We start from the raw sequence: 15978 nt of genomic DNA, 5'->3' as shown, positions 1-15978 counted from the left end.
CTAACCCCACCCCTAACCCTAAACCCTAAACCCTAAACCCTACCCCTAACCCAAACCCTAACCCTCCCAGATGCGAGCGGCTTGTGCCTTCTCTAACCGATGGCTTTGCGAAGCCTCTCCAGCTCCTCCTGCTGCTGGTGGAAGGAGCTCTGCTGCACCTTGGCCTGCAGGATCTGCTCCTCCTCCACCTTCAGCTCATGCTGCTGCTTCAGCTGGCGGTACCTGCAGCGACAGGGAGGAGACGGACAGGGGACGATGAGACAGAAACAAGTGAGGCGAAGAAGGTTTCTGCTGACGAGAGAGAGAGAGAGAAGGCGGGAAACTGACAGTTTCATGGATAAGGTAAACAAGTCAACCTTCACTTTTGGGCTTTAAATTTTACTTATTTCTAACTATTACATCTAATCATGTATTCAGGCTGCACATTAGGACTTAATAAAAAAGGTAAAATGACCTCCAGAGGAGGATCTTGACATATATTTCACATTTAAACAGACGAATCGTTTCTACTTGTGCAGCCATTTTCCTACTTCTCGGCGGTGCCCTTAAGGCCGACCAGTTGTTTTTCTAGGTCCTGCAGCTGGGCCTCCTTATCGTTCAGATTGTCCTGGACGTCCTTCACCTCCTGCAGGCTGGACAGAATCGATGCAGACTGGGAGCGGGCGCCTGGACGGGAAAAAACAAAGAGCTTCTCTCAGACAGGGTTTAATGCCACGTTTGAACATTCTCAACGCCAGCGACGGCGAACGCATGAACTGCACAAGCTTTCCTAAATGCCAATTTTTTTATGCAATCAACAGCAAATGCATAAAACAGTACATGTTTTTCTTTGTTTTGTTTTACAAATGAAGATAAAATCATGTCTTAGTTCAGAAGCTTTTCCTTCCATTTCTAACTGAGGAGAGCACCGCAGAACCAAAAGAAGCATCTGATCAGAGATAAAATCCACCAAAAACCCTAAAGGGAAGTAAAAAGGTTGTTTATTCACTCAGTAAGTTGTTCTTTATGATCTTTTCTAGATTCAGTGTAACTTTCAAGTGATTTTATGAGCTAGATGGGCTCGTTTTAAACCTTAAAAATACCATAACCCTCATAACTCCTGTAGCTTTTGTCCCATCAGGATGATCTTGGTATCAAGTTAAAGGTATGTTCAAGCTCTATCCAATGGCTTCTAATGTCCTGCAGCGCTTATTGATTTCATTTCACTAGATGCAGGTAAGAAAAGAAACTTATCTTATTTTCCGCACTATAGGGCACACTGTCAATGAATGGTCCATTTTCAAACTTTTGTCATATATAAGGCACACCAGACTATAAGGCGACTATAACTGAGCCTTAATGCTGCGAGCGGTGCAGCTTTGTAGTTTACCAAAGTCGTACTAAAACATTACGACTTCTTACATATACAAGGCGCTCTGGATTATAAGGCGCACTGTCGTTTTTTGAGAAAGTCGAAGGCTTTTAAAAGCGCCTTATAGTCCAGAAAATACGGTAATGCAAATATAACGTTCAAAATCATCCTAAAATACGCCCGAGTTCACATGTTCTCCTTCTCACCTCCGCTCAGAGTTCCCTGCGGGTCGAAGATGTCCCCTCCCAGAGTGACGGTCTTGGTCATCACCTGCTTATCAAAAGCCACCTTTTTGGCGTTGTCCAGGGTGTCGCAAACCAGAGTGGAGCCGAACACGTACTCCATGGCTTTCCGCAGGTCCGACTCGTAGCCGACCAGAGACAGAGCTGTGTGAGCGTTATTCTCCCCCACCTGACGTGGATAAACGAAACAGGGGGGGAAAATATACGATGACACCCAGCCCAGTTTCCTCCACGGAATTACACAGATTAAAAACTCACCAAACTCTTCGCAGCGTTGACCACTCTGTCGTTGAGCGTCTTGGCAGAGATCTTGTTCAGGGGAATGATGGTGTACCGTCGCTGCAGCTCGCCCTTCTCCAGCAGCTTCTTACCCGTCACCTGAGAGACGAAGGCAGTGCCTCAGGTTTCCACGGTCCCGACGCTCAGAGAAGATGCGGAAACACGCCTACCTCTGTGTCGACGACGATGTTGTAGAGCCGCCCGCCGGCGACGACCTCCAGAGCCGTGGCGTACGTGACGTCGCTGACCGTGATCAGGTTAGCGAGCAGCCCCTTCACCTTGCTGTGGTCCCACCCTCGCTCGGGATCCCTGGAACGCCGCGGGCACAAATGAAACGAACGCGGATTAACACTCCGCGCCGGTGGCTCAGTCTAACCACAGAGCCGTCTGTGATGGGAGTTTAAGCTCAGTTACCAAGCAAAGAACTGTCCCAGCTCAATCTGAACAATCTTATCACTATTTTGGAAAAGCAAAAACACAAATATCTGTTCAACATGCAGCCACTTCTGTCAAAAACATCATGTAGAACAAAAAAAAAAAAAACCTGATGGATTGGATTAAAAAGGCCAGACTGCAGTGATCTTGTTGTCCTTTCGCCTTCAGGTGATGTTTCTGCCCGAGTCTGTGAGTGTGTGTTTGTCTGCCATGTTAGCGAAACATCTCACGAACCACGGGACACATGTGGATGAAACTCGAACAGAGTAATCCCATCTACAGCTGAGTAACGTTTGGAGTCGACCCCACTGAAGAAGGCTGCCGCGGTGAATCAATTTTAGGCAACACAGAAATATCCGTAACTTAGCTGGAATTGTAGATATCGAGCTGAATTTTGGTGTGGTAGCAGCTGAGAAGCATTCGCAACACGTACCGTGAGCGCTAACAGGTCGCACTACGTCTTTGTTTGAAACGTCGACAAGCAAGGTGGCGAGATTGTAATATTGCATGAGATTACGCGTAACGTCGTTTAGCAGGTGTGACCAAAAGAGCTGTAACGTTGTCCCGTCTCGCCATAAGATTATCTCAGTTTAAAACTCTGACATGAGAGGTGGCGGGCGATATCCATTGCTTCTAGAAATGCCAGGCCTTTAATTAGAAATAGCATTTAAGAATTCTCAAAAACCTGGCTGGGTCTTGTTTATCTTCTGTTACGAGGAAAACAGACGCACTGACTGTCACCGTGAAGGCAACACCGTTTAGCATTTAAATACTCGCTCCTATGAATACGTAATTAAAATCACATTAATATTTGCCTGATCAGCAGTTCCTAAGCGGCAGGAGGATAATCCAAACCCAACCCGAACACGTTTACGGCGCCGTCAGTTCGATGTGAAGCGACCTTACTTGTAGTCGAAGCGCAGGTTGGGGAAGCGCGACATGAGACGCTCGTAGGTCTCCTTGAGCTGGGCGACCTCCCGGGAGAGCTGCCTCCTTTTCTCCAGCAGACCTTCCTCCTTGCCGTCTGCGAAGAGAAACCAGCAGCCATGACAAATGTCACTGAGAGGGGAAAAAGAATAAAAAGGCAATTTTGCACGTAATACAACTCATACCTTCGTAGTTGAGTTTAGCCAGCTCAGACTGCAGTTTTTCTCTCTTGTTTCTGATGGCCTGCAGGGCGTCCTGGTCCTTTTTGTAGCCGCTGTCCATCTTTTTCACCTCGGCCTGTTTGGACTTCAACTCAGCCTCGGCGTGTTTTAAAGTCATTTGAGCCTGGACAGACAGAAGGCAGACATTTTGTTACAAACTGATGATTAAACAACCACATATATATTTTAAAAGGTAAACGCTCACCTGCTTGGCCTCGGTGTCTGCCTTGCTCATGTCGTTCTTGCAGGCCATCATCTGGCCGGCGAGCGTGGCCTCCTCGCCGTCCTCGTTGGTGGAAAGGCCTGCGGACACGGCTTTGAAGTGCTGCTCGGCCGCCTCGAACGCAGCGCTGTCCTTCTGTCCTTCCTCCTGGACAGCCTGCAGCTGCTCAGCCAACTTAGAAACCTCCTTCTCCTTCACCACCAGCATTTTCTTATCCTGAGGATTAAAGCACAGAACGCTCTGATCTGGAACCGAGCAGCTTTGCCCTGATTATATGATTTAATTTAACTGAGGTTTTAACCACATATCAAGCAGCGTTTGTCAGTCAGTTACCTCCTCCATCGTCTTCACGAGCTCCTTCCTCTTCTTGGTTTCGTCTTTGAGATTCTGTTTTTTTAAGTCCAGTGCACTCTGAGCTTTGGCATCCACACGCTGCACTTCAGCTAGAGTGTCCTCCAAGGACTTTAGTACTCCATTCACCTCCTTGAAATGAAAACCAGATCAACATAAAAAGCTGTAAGTAATACAGCTCGATTTTTCTCCCTGTACTGTAGTCTCTGTTCACTGTACAAACACAGCAAAACATGAAGCTCAGCCTACAAACATTTGTCTTATGAATCTATTTTAAAGACAAGGAGGGTCATCAAAAATATAACTAAATGAATAAAGCATTACTTTAAAAATTGTTTGAAGTAATGCATATCGCCCACCACCTTTTTAGGCCAGAATTTTAGAATAAGATACACTTGTGTTGAGAAATGAGTTCTAGCCGTTTTGGCCAAAGCTTGAAAATAACTTTATAAGATATCCTACGTGGTCTTGCATGATCTGGTTGCACTTGCAGTATGTGTTGTGAATCACTGTCAGCTACTACCACACCAAATTTGATCTCAGTATCTGCAAAGCTGGTTGAGTTATAGCCATTTTACTCTGGGCTAAGATTGCTTTTCTGTGGTGGCCATCTTGAATTGGGTTGACTCCTAAAGTTAATCAGTTGTAGGCGTACATCCAGTGATTACTTCCTGAAAGTTTCATTAAAACTCGTTCAGTGATTCATGAGCTATTCTGCTAACGGTACAGACAAACAAACACACGCGGGCAAAAATATTTTCTCTGCAGGCATCCGTGCCATTTTCAAGTGGCTAAAGAGAACATTCAGAACAACCAGGGCTCATTTACTCCACACGAAACGTTCAGCGCTGAAGGTTAAAATAAATGTTATCCTCTCTTTTCCTTCTTCTCAGCTACCTGGTCTCTTTTCTTCTCCAGCTCCTGAATCTGGTCTGAGAGCTCCCGGATTTTGCTCTCGTTCTCGATCATGCCGGCCTGCATCTTGGCGATGTTGTCCCGCATCACCTTCAGATTCTCGGCTGACTTCAGCTTGGTCTCCTCGGCGCACACGAACAGCCAGGCCACGTAAAGCCTCGACAAGTGCTGGATCTCGCGCATCAGCTTCTGGTACTCCAAATACGACGATCGTTCCTGAGCGACAGAGGAAGATTAAAAGGCAATTTATTATTACTTTTGTTATAAGTACTTGCTCAAAGAAACCTCTGCTAGGCAAAGTGAGCTCAAACGTTAAAGTCAGTTTACCTCTTGCAGTTTTTGCATAGTTGGAGTAATTTCTTCATTCAGAATCTAGATAAATGAAATACAACATTTAGTTTGCTGCAAAAAAAACAAAAAACAAACAACAACAACAAAAAACATAAATATACATATACATAAACAAAAGAGAGAAATAAAGCGAAGTGTGGATGTCATACAGTCTGAATCTCCTTCAGCTTGGCCTCCTTCTTCTCAATCGTCTTCTGTGCACTGATCTTCTTACATTCGTACATCCTGGTGCCTGCTGCCTCCTCAATCATGGCAAGGATCTGGAGGAAAGGAGTTGATCGTTAATAAAAATCCAAAACATTAAACACAGTATGACTCAGTAAGACAGAAGTTATTGTGTGTGTGTGTGTGTGTGTGTGTGTGTGCTTTCACCTCCGGTGGTTTCATATTTAGAACCTTGGTGATTCGTCCCTAAAAAGAAGTGAAAAGGTAAAATCAAAACCAACTTGTTTAATATTAAAATGTTGACTTGTTTAGGGATAAAAGCCAAAAGATGTCAGATGAGAGGCTGACCTGCATGATGAGGAAATGTGGGTTGTTGACATTGAGTCCAACAGAGCAGAACAAGTCCTGCACCCTGGTGTTGGTGCCGTTGACTCCATTGATGAGGTACTTGTTCCTGCCACCTATCACCACCTGGGAGGGAGAAACTGGAGGACTGACCCAAACGAAGACATCCTATGGCCCTAAAGTGTCCTCAAAGTCTTGTGGTTTTGTTCTTACCTGTCTGGTGACAGTGATCTCATCGTGGGTTTCAAAGCCCAGTGGACTCTGGCTTTTGTTTGAATTGTCGAAAGTGATGGACACGGTGGCCTTGGTGATGCCACCCTGTCCATTTTTATACACCAGATCCTGAAGGTTGGAGGCTCGCACCTGTAACGTGAAACGAAAAACAAAAGGAACCGTTTTATTTAGCTCAGTGCACAGCTACGATCTTTAGAACTTCAAAACACGAGAAATATGAAGACAGAACAGCTTCAAGTAACATCCTTACGTGTGTGAGGTTAGAAATGCCTAAAAGGAAGCATATGGAGTCCAGAATATTGGACTTGCCGCTGCCGTTCAGTCCCGTGATGGCATTAAAAAGCGGGTCGAAGCCATTGATCTCCGTCCTCTGCGCGTACGACTTGAACCCTTCGATGATAATAGACTTGATGTGCATCTTTTCTGCCCTCTCTCCGAGAATCCCGGAGGCAAGATCGGTACGAGCGGCGGAACCTTAAAGTCAAATGCGTGACCGGACGACTTGCAGCCCAGTGTTTACAACCGACAACTGAGACTTGAATTTTGGCGGCACAAGGGCCTGAAGAGGCAGGCGGTGCCTTCCACTTCTAAGCCGGAGACAAAGCGGTACAAAAAAATAAGTCCCTTAACGAGATGTTGATAGAAACATAATTTGATATAAATCAGTTATGTAAAGTTATTTTTCTTTTAAAGATAAAACATCAGGCATGTTTAATATTAAACATTTAGGGTGATATATATTTAATTTCATCAGGCATATTTTAAGACTACTAAGAACTTTGAGCGGTGCGCCGCCTGTAGGCTAAAGTTGGCTAACTAAACAACCGTCAAAGAAATCCGAAGAAGAAGAAAAACTAAAGTAGCTTCAGGTGTACAGACATGTAAAAGTCATCCCTAATTTTCTTATAATTTGCTTCCAGTGAGCCAGACTTTTTTGTAAACATTTAAAGTTTTCTACATTGGTATTCATTCAGGTTTACTAGAAGTTTTTCAAAGTCTTATTTTTGAATATTGGCTACTTTGCCCACTATTGTTTACACTGTTTTTTGAAAGAAGACAAGAAAATCTTGCTCCTTTTCTGTGAAGTCATTTATAAAGAATCAGGCGTGGTTTAAAACCTTTGCTCGGTAATGTAAATGCTGAAAAAAAAAGGTTTTGTAAAATAGTAATATATGTGACTCATACTGTCTGCGTGTGAGATACTTTGTGTCACCGCCTGTATTATTATTTTTTCCATGTTGAATCTAGAAATAAATGAAAAAAAGATCAACTCTAACAAGACCCAAAGAGTTTTGATTGTGAAAGCTGAATCCAGAAATCCAATCCTTCGTTGGTGCTTTTGAAAAACAAATTGCTGTAGTGTAATTGCTTAACTTAAAAATGCAGATTACTTATATTAATTAAAGCTACTCATATGTCCCATTGCCTCCAAAATAATGAAACCTTTTCATTTGTGCATGAAGTACAAAAGCATGTCAGGTGACAACAAATCCTTTATTTAGTTTTGTCCTGGGTTCGCATGAACTAAAATATACTGAATCGATCAAATAAACACATTCAGAATATTTTTAAATGACAATTTTTCTTTGGCACCCCCTAGGAATGTAAACATGTAGCGATGCTAAATTAATAGCATGGAATTCTTTGTTTACCATGAAAGAAAATGAGCAATTTTCAGATGTAATGGGTTTTCTGCACTTAACTGAAGTCTTTTTTTAAAAAAACTTTATAATTGCACACACAATAGGAAGTAATTAAAAGTTAAAAAAAAAAACACAGTTACCAAATGCCAACCTGTTTGAAACTTGTATTAGCTATGAACATACACTTAGAATATTAATGCAAAAAAATCAATAATGCTTTATTAAAGTCGCACTGAAGCCAAATCCACACCTGCTATCGACCCAGATTATATACAGTACATTAGCTACAGCTCTTGAAATGATACACACACAAACATACACACACATACACACAATAATGATGCTGTTAAACTTCCATGGGCACAGGACACAAGGACAGGCAGATCAAATTGAAGGCGTAGAAGCAGATCTGTGAGAGAACTATACAGTCTCCTCTGTTGGAGTAGTAGGTGGTCGGTTTGATGTAAGCGTGGTCAAAGTTCTGCAGATTCAGGGAGCGATGACAGAACCGGTCGCTGAGGGCAACCAGGGCACGCACCATGGTGTATTTGGCCGAGCAGCTGACGGCCGTCACTGAGCGCACCTTTTCAAAGTGCAGCAGAAAACAGGGGTCATCCTGGGGCAAGAGAGAGAGAGAGAGAGAGGGGGGGGGGCGTTAAAGTCTGTATTTAAAAAAATGTAGCATAATCATTGCAGGGTGGATGATGGAGGTGAAGTTCTAGAAAACAGGAGGCACAAAAAAGAGATACACTGGCCAACTTTGCCCAATTTATAAAATCTACTAAAATAAGATGTATAATTTCTAGTTCCAACATGACAAGACAGATGAGATGCCAGACTTAAAGCAAAGCAACAGAGGGTATGTGGATTTCTGTGAAAAGGTGATGTACATTTTATATTTTGTTGTAGATACAGTGGATTAAAATATATTTTTTGAAGCCCTGCTGATTTTGTACAATTGCCCACTTCATAAAAATAAACAGTCTCGAATTTGGGGTGGGTAATTTAATTTAGAGTGTGACAATACCAACTAAAAATCCAGAAAATACGCATCACATAAAAGAAAACGCACATGATCTGCGTGTCTGTGAGTGAAATAAGTATTTGAGCCCCAAGCGAAACCTGACTTAGTACCTGGTGGGAAACCAGCATTGGCAGCACAGCAGTAAAAGGTTTCTTGTAGTTGGTCACCAGGTTTGCACACACCTCAGGAGGCATCTTGGCCCACTCCTCTTTACAGAAACTCTCTAAATCCTCTAGGTTTCTTGGCAGCTGCTTGACAACTTGAAGCTTCAGCTCCCTCCACCGATTTTCTATAAGATGGAGGTCTGGAGGCTGGCTAGGCCACTCCATGACATTAATGTGTTTCTTTAGCCACTCCCTTGTTGTTTTTTGGAAGACCCAGCCACAACCCATCTTCCGTGTTCTGGTTGAGGGAGGGAGGTTCGTGTGCAAGATTTTTACTGTACATGGCCCTGTCCACTGGCCCCACAATGCGGTGAAATCGTCATGTACCCTTAGCAGAAAAACAACCCTAAACCATAATGTTTTTACCTCCGTGCTCGACTGTGGAGATGGTCTGGATTTCTCTTCCTCCATAAAACGCAGGTCCGGTTGATGCCAGCGAACTCGACTTTGGTCTTATCTAACCACAGCACTTTCTCCCAGGCTTTCTTTGAATCATTTAGATGTTCACCGGCAAACTTAGGACGGACCTGTACGGATGACTTCGTGAGCAGGGGGAGCATGTGGGTGCTGCGAGATTTCAATCCATCACAGTTTAATACATCCTCAATGGTGCTCTTGGTGACTGTGGTCCCAGCTGTCTTTCAGATTGTTGACGAGCTCCTCCCGTGTAGCTGCGGGCTGATTTCTCACCTCAGTTCCCTCACCGTAGGATACTGCATGAAGCTCCAGACCGAGAGGGATTGATGATCATTTCAAATTTCTGCAGTTTCTGAATAATCATACCAACAGTTGTCTAATTCTCTTCAAGCAGATCTACTGTCTTGTCCCTGATGTCCTTTGACAGCTCTGTGGTCTGCCCATGGTGGCGGAGAGGTTGGAATGGAAAAAGGTGATGCTATGGATAAGTGTGCTTCATACAGATAAGCTGAGATCAGGAGTGTAATCGACGATTGATTGCTCAGCAGGAGGCAGGTGTCTGGCTGGGTTGTTGGGGATCAAATGTTTTTGCAAATCAATTTTTAACATTTAAGTAATTTAGTCTTTCATACATTTTAGTATATATTCTATCTTTTTACATTAAAATGAAACCACCAAAAATATTAGACTGATCACTTCATTGTAAATGGGCAAACTCACAAAATCAGGAGGGGACAGAGTAATATATTTCACCTACTGTAGCTCTTTGGACCACCTCGATTTGGAGATATATTGTTGAAATTGTGACAAGTTAATGGCTTGGCCAGTTGTTTTTGTTTTTTGTGGGGTTTGTTTTAGATTGGAATTGTTTAAGTTCTTAACTATTTCATAAAACTTCAAAACATCTAAACAACTGCATTAAAGTCAAGATTTTCTATCTGCCTGTACAAGAAATATACTGTAAAAACAGACCGGATGCTACAAGACCAGAACCTTTTTTTTCTTTAAAATATATATATATATTTATTTTGTAGCTTCAAAGTATGGCTCCAGATGCACATCAGTTAGCTATCGTTTCGCACTAATAAAGTATTGAAGCTGATCTTTACGGAAGGAAAACTATGTATACATCTGTGTTGTTGCTCTTTTATCGTCGTGTTTTTTTATGAAGGCATCAAAGATGGTTGGCCGAGATTCCACATAATAACAATATATTACCTTGTAGTTTGTGTGGATTTAACATAAACATATTCTAAATTTGTTGACTAAATGAACAGTACAAAATTAAAAAAAAAAAAAGTACTGAAGCATTTAAAATCCGATTTGGTTAATTACCACATCAGGGTCTCGTCCGTCAACAAGGGCCAAGTCTTGCAGGGACCAGATCTCTGTCCTCTTGTAGCAGTCCTGGATGTTGGAGCGTTTGGTGTGCGACCTCTTGGACCCAGACTTATGGGACATGACAAACACCTGGCATTGCACTATGCTTAACTGCACCACTTTTTTTGGTCCAACTGCAAAAAAAAAAAAGAAAGAAAGAAAATAGAAAAAAACAACAGAATAGAAATGCTGTAAAACAGAAGACAGGAGCTCATTTCAATCGGCGTGGAGCTGATTACCTGAGACACAGAGAAAGTGCCTCCCAGGTGATGCTTCCTCGATCTCAATAAACTCCACCAGTCTGTGCTTTGCAGGTCGGAATAGAACCCTCTGCATTTCCTCTCTCAAAAGAGAAGACATCACGGGACGGAGAGGATTTAAAGCTCCACCAAACTGAAGGAGAGGGACAGCAAGAGAGAGGGGACAGCAGGTGAGGAGGTCCAAGGAAGAGATGAGATGTGGAAAAAAAAAAAAAAAAAGAAGAAGTTATTGATGGTGTCTGGAGAAGCCTGGATTCTGGCAGCGGTGGGGAGGGAGGGAGGTGGTGATGTTTCCTCTTATCAGATGGTGAGAAAATCTGTGGTTGTTGGTGGGTTGTGTGTGTGTGAACTGAGCTCTTACTCTACGCGCACACACACACGCGCGCACGGTCCACTCTGTGGTGATAGGGGCTTTGATGAACCATCTTTGATTGAGTTAATGCTTGCAGATCAGCAGGGCTGGGGCGGGGCGGGCTGGCAGGGGCGGGGAGGGGACAAAGAGGGCTAATAAAAGGCCAATCCCTTCATCAGTTCATACTTTTATTGCCTCAACCAAGAACCATTATGAAAGTATCCGGTAAATGCATCTCACTCTAGAGTTTGGATCCTTTTCAGTAAAAACACACACACACACACACAAAAGGCATACATTTGGACGATTTCTCGTGGCTGCATGTTTCGCGCCCACCCCCCTTCCAGCACACATGGACAGCGTCTGTACTTCTGGAGTCTCTCTGTCTCCTCCTCTTACTTACATATAGACAGTGATATATACTGTGGCTCAGTGCCCATTGTTTGTCTGTGATTAAGTGGTTGTTGTGTGGGAAAAGGATGTCCCACAGCACTCTACATGGTTTCCATTACCCTGTAGTAATTCAATCACTGAGAAGAGATACAAGTGGGGCGAAGCACTTATACAGGGGGCGGTGGGGAAGTTTATTTCTCTTTCTTTCTTTACAAGCTCATCAAAGGATGCTACACTTCTTTAGTGCCCGTGGCTTCCTAAGATCGTTTCCTGAGCCCATGTACAGGCATACACCTTTAAATATACTTTTTATTTTGTAGGTTTCAGTGGGTGAGAACTAAAACAGTTGTTTTTCTCTAGGCCAAACCACTCCAACGGGAACCAGACCAACGCTCTGATTTGATTTGTTTGCAGGCAAGAGTGTGGCTCCATTGGATCACTGGTCACATTTGTGAACACAAAGATGAGTTTTTTTTTTCTCCCCCCACCCCTAAGTGCTTTATTGTTGTTGTTGTTGTCGATGCTTGTTGCGGGTGTTCACTTGAGAGGCTTTTTGTCTCTGAGATGGAAAGACGAGCAGATGGGCAGGAAGCAGAAAAGGAAATGTACAAGTGTTGAAACCCATGAATAACACATGAGGTTTATTGTACTTACCTATCGTCTCTAAAATAGCCGTGTGATTTCAGAGAGTGGCTTTAGTCCGTGTGCTGTCGAGCATGAGGATAAAGGCTGCAGTGACTCGCCTGTTTGTGATATAAAACATAACAAGGACTTTGACTGTTGCAGTCTTTGGAAAAAAATCTGTAAGTCCACCTTCTTTTAATTGTGATGATTTTTTTTTTTTTTACCAGGATCTAAAATTGTTCAAATCTTATCTCACTGGTAGCAAAAACACACGACAGAGTCCACCATGTCATTATTTATTAAACAAAAATAAAGCCAAGATGGAAAAGCTGTGTGAAAAAATAAGAACACCCCATGAGTCAACGGCTTCTGCTGCCACCTTTAACAGCAGTAACCTAAAGCGGACGTTTTCTGTTCTTTCACTGTATTGGTCTCTCACGTGGTTGTGGAGGCATCCTGGCCCACTCTTCCTTACAACGTCGCTTCAGTTCATTGAGGTTTGCAGACATTTGTGTGTGCACAGCTCGATTAATGTTCCACCACAGCTCTTCAATCAGGTTCAGGTCTGTACTTTGACTGCACCATTACAGTGCCTTGATTTTTTTTTTTTTTTTTTTTTTTTAATTTTCCACCTATTCTGTTGTAGATCAGCTGCTATGTTTGGGATAATTGTCCTGTTTCATGATCCAGTGTGGTCCAAACTTCAGCTATCAGACAGACGGCCTCACATTTGACTCCAGAATCCTTTGGGCTACAGAGGAGGTCAGGTCCTGTGGCTGCACAACAAGCCCGAATCATCACCCCTCCACCACCATGCAACTCTCTGTTTTCCTAGTCCATCTACGTTCCTACCCTCTCTTATGATCACAAACCTTAGGTAGGGACTGATAGAATGAGCTCACAAATACAGGTAGTTAAAAAATAATTTTCTCCGCATTGTAGCTGAGACAAAGGCAGTCGAGTTATCCAGTAGAGACTCGGAGTAGATCTGCTGCTCGTCCACATCAAGAGGAGCCAGTCGAGGTGGTTTGAACATCTGGTAAGGATGCCCCCTGGACATTTCCCAGGTTCCAGGTATGTCCAACTGGGAGGAGACCCTGGACACCCTGGGGAGACTATGTCTCTCGGCTGGCCTGGGGACGCCTCCAGGAAGAGCTGAAAGAGGTAGCTGTGGGAAGAGATGTCTGGGTCTCCCTCCTCGAGCTGCTGCCCCCTGATCTGACTCTGGAACAAGCAGCAGATAATGGATGGCTGGATGGATCAAGGGTTATATTTATTAATCAATAAAGCAAAAAACAGGATACATAGGATGTAGGGGATTAGGGTTTTATTGATTATGTGAAAGACTGTTGGGTCACACACACCTTAAATCTGATGTTTCTCATTAAAAGACACCAAAAACAAGTGGATTTTCTGTATATAATATTGTGGGAAAGTGCACAGAATCTGCAGACCTCTGTGTACACAAAGGACCAGTGCTTCAAACTGTACAGAATGCCAGTGATCTGCAGGCACTCAGGCAGTGCTACATTAAATTCAGATTGCCCTGTGAAGTGGAAATCACTCCACGGACTCAGGAACCCTTCTTTGAAAACCAGTGTCAGGAAACACAACGAGTCACTGCCTCCGCAAATGACAGGTGGCTCTCAAAAGAAGATCCAGAAGCTCTGTCAACTTTTTCTGAGGCCAAATCCCAGAACTTGTCGAGAGAAGAAGCCGTACAGTGAAGAGAAGAGGTTGAAGAGAAGAAACGTTAATTAAATAACATGCAGCACAATGTGGAGAGTGAAAGTAGAACAGGAAAGACCAACAAAACTGGGAGAATCCTTGGAATTCAGAAAATAAAGGAAGAGTAGTTGCACAGGTTACAAAAGAGACAAACAACAAAGTCGACAACACTTTGCAAAAACCTGAATTCTTCTAACATGACACAGAATTACCAGATCTGGTTAGCAACAGGGCGTATAAAGGTTTATTTATAACTGTTTTGGATTCAAAAATAGAAGAACTTCCGTTGTTCTTCTAGTGAAAAGTGCAGTGTAATATCATTTTCATTACAAGTGCTCTCCAGTAGGGGGCAGTAATGTAATAGAAGAACTAAAGAGATCACGTCCATGTAAAAATATGCAAACGCTGAATCAAAGGAGTTCTTGTTCTAATACTCTGAAATTCAATTTAACTCAGATTTTTAAAAAAAATTCACTGAGAATTTTCCTGCTAATGTTTCTGTACACGGTCACAAATGGATCCCATGAATGAGGGTTTGTTGGACTCAGACGGGGTCAAAAGAACAAACTACTTGGTCCCAGCTGAGGGCCAGTCTTGGTCAGTATTTATATATATATATATATATATATATATATATATATATATATATATATATATATATTTGCTCATATAAATATATAAAGTGATCTGTTTTTAAAATGTAATGCGTCAAATTGTTTATATAGAAATATGAATGACCTTTTTTTGAGAGAGTTTAAAACAAAAGATCAAATCCAAAAAGACACAACAAAAATGGTGTAAAGTATCAACCAAAAAAAAGAAACAAAAGTATTACCTTCACCAGGTTTTCTTACTGAACAGACCCTGATCTCTAACTGATCTAGTTTGCATAAAGTCGGTGCTCTGGTGTAAGGTTTGCAGGATTCATATAATGTCGTGGAAAGTCTGCAAACATATGTTTAGTGTTTATAAGGAAAATAAAGAGCAAGACAGTAGAAACTAAAGCTGAGCTATCAACATGCTTACTGTGTCTCTTTTACCTAAAGTTGCAATATTATTACCCGCTACTGAAGGCGGAGCAATTATGTTTTTGTCTGCGTCTCCATGTATGTGTGTGTGTGTTTGTGGGCGTTTGTCAGCACTGTTAGCAAAAGATCTTATAAACCACTAAACAGATGTTAATAAAACTTTCAGAAAGTAATCATTAGATGTACATCTACAACTGATTCACTATTGGTGTCAACCTGACTCAAGATGGCTGCCACAGCTGTGCAATTTTAGCCAACCCAAAAATGGCAGTAGCTAAAGATTTGGTGAGTCATTAGCTGGCAGTCATCCCCAACCTGTACTCCGAGGGCCAGATCTGTGTTTAAAACTTTGCCATTACCTACTGGAATTATCTTTGTTGGTTTGTTAGCAAAATATCTCATGAACAACTGGCCAAATTTCAATGACAGTAACTGGTGTCTGCATCGAACAGCCCCTGGAAAAAACACATGGAATCACCACTTTCAGAGAATGTTTTTTTTTTCCAATTGTTTCGTATTAAAAATGCCCCAAAACTATCTTTCCAAATTCCAACAATAAAAATATATACAGGTGCTGGTCATAAAATTAGAATATCATGAAAAAGTAGATTGATTTCAGTAATTCCATTTAAAAAGTGAAACTTGTATATTATATTCATACATTACATATAAACTCATATATTTCAAATGTTTATTTCGTTTAATTTTGATGATTACAAATGACAACAAATGAAAATCTCAAATTCATCATATCAGAAAATTAGAATATTATTGAAGACCAATAAAAACAAAGGATTTATAGAAATGTTGGCCAACTGAAAAGTATGAACATGAAAAGTATGAGCATGTACAGCACTCAGTATTTAGTTGGGCCTCCTTTGGCCTGTATTACTGCAGCAATGCGGCGTGGCATGGAGTCGATCAGT

At 42.3% G+C, this 15978-nt stretch overlaps 2 protein-coding genes across 2 annotated transcripts in view; both read right to left on the bottom strand.

Annotated features, from left to right (window-relative positions):
* The window catches only part of smc2 (structural maintenance of chromosomes 2), a 10931-nt gene extending 4351 nt beyond the window's left edge, over window positions 1–6580 (bottom strand). Inside the window, exons 1-16 of the mRNA XM_017425700.3 lie at window positions 6290–6580; window positions 6019–6168; window positions 5809–5931; window positions 5668–5706; window positions 5445–5555; window positions 5272–5316; window positions 4927–5160; window positions 4012–4161; window positions 3661–3894; window positions 3420–3579; window positions 3214–3331; window positions 2043–2181; window positions 1852–1971; window positions 1558–1762; window positions 531–666; window positions 98–222 (exon numbers count right to left, since the gene is read on the bottom strand). Of these exons, the coding sequence (XP_017281189.1) occupies window positions 98–222; window positions 531–666; window positions 1558–1762; window positions 1852–1971; window positions 2043–2181; window positions 3214–3331; window positions 3420–3579; window positions 3661–3894; window positions 4012–4161; window positions 4927–5160; window positions 5272–5316; window positions 5445–5555; window positions 5668–5706; window positions 5809–5931; window positions 6019–6168; window positions 6290–6457 (2257 nt within the window). The 5' untranslated portion in view covers window positions 6458–6580. The remainder of the gene's footprint in view (window positions 1–97; window positions 223–530; window positions 667–1557; window positions 1763–1851; window positions 1972–2042; window positions 2182–3213; window positions 3332–3419; window positions 3580–3660; window positions 3895–4011; window positions 4162–4926; window positions 5161–5271; window positions 5317–5444; window positions 5556–5667; window positions 5707–5808; window positions 5932–6018; window positions 6169–6289) is intronic.
* Window positions 6581–7542: 962 nt separating this feature from the next.
* Window positions 7543–11121, bottom strand: si:dkey-245p14.4 (uncharacterized protein LOC563576 homolog). The gene is made up of 3 exons (XM_017425721.3): window positions 10907–11121; window positions 10623–10801; window positions 7543–8298 (listed from the first exon to the last, which is right to left on the bottom strand). The coding sequence occupies exons 1-3, from the start codon at window positions 11025–11027 to the stop codon at window positions 8029–8031; spliced, it is 570 nt and encodes a 189-aa protein (XP_017281210.1). The 5' UTR covers window positions 11028–11121; the 3' UTR covers window positions 7543–8028.
* Between the last annotated feature and the right edge of the window lie 4857 nt (window positions 11122–15978).

This window comes from Kryptolebias marmoratus, linkage group LG3 (assembly GCF_001649575.2).
Source record: "Kryptolebias marmoratus isolate JLee-2015 linkage group LG3, ASM164957v2, whole genome shotgun sequence".
In the NCBI taxonomy this organism is placed as follows: domain Eukaryota; kingdom Metazoa; phylum Chordata; class Actinopteri; order Cyprinodontiformes; family Rivulidae; genus Kryptolebias; species Kryptolebias marmoratus.
Note: the sequence above shows the minus strand (reverse complement) of the source record. Positions and strands in the feature narration are given on the sequence as shown.

Bases quoted from the DNA above. Each gene is read 5' to 3' on its own strand.
- si:dkey-245p14.4 (XM_017425721.3), bottom strand. From the start codon at position 11,027: ATGTCTTCTCTTTTGAGAGAGGAAATGCAGAGGGTTCTATTCCGACCT. The intron at 10,802-10,906 runs GTAATCAGCTCC...TTTTTTTTGCAG, and splicing joins GCACTTTCTCTGTGTCTCAG to TTGGACCAAAAAAAGTGGTG. The intron at 8,299-10,622 runs GTAATTAACCAA...CTCTTGCCCCAG, and splicing joins ACGGACGAGACCCTGATGTG to GATGACCCCTGTTTTCTGCT.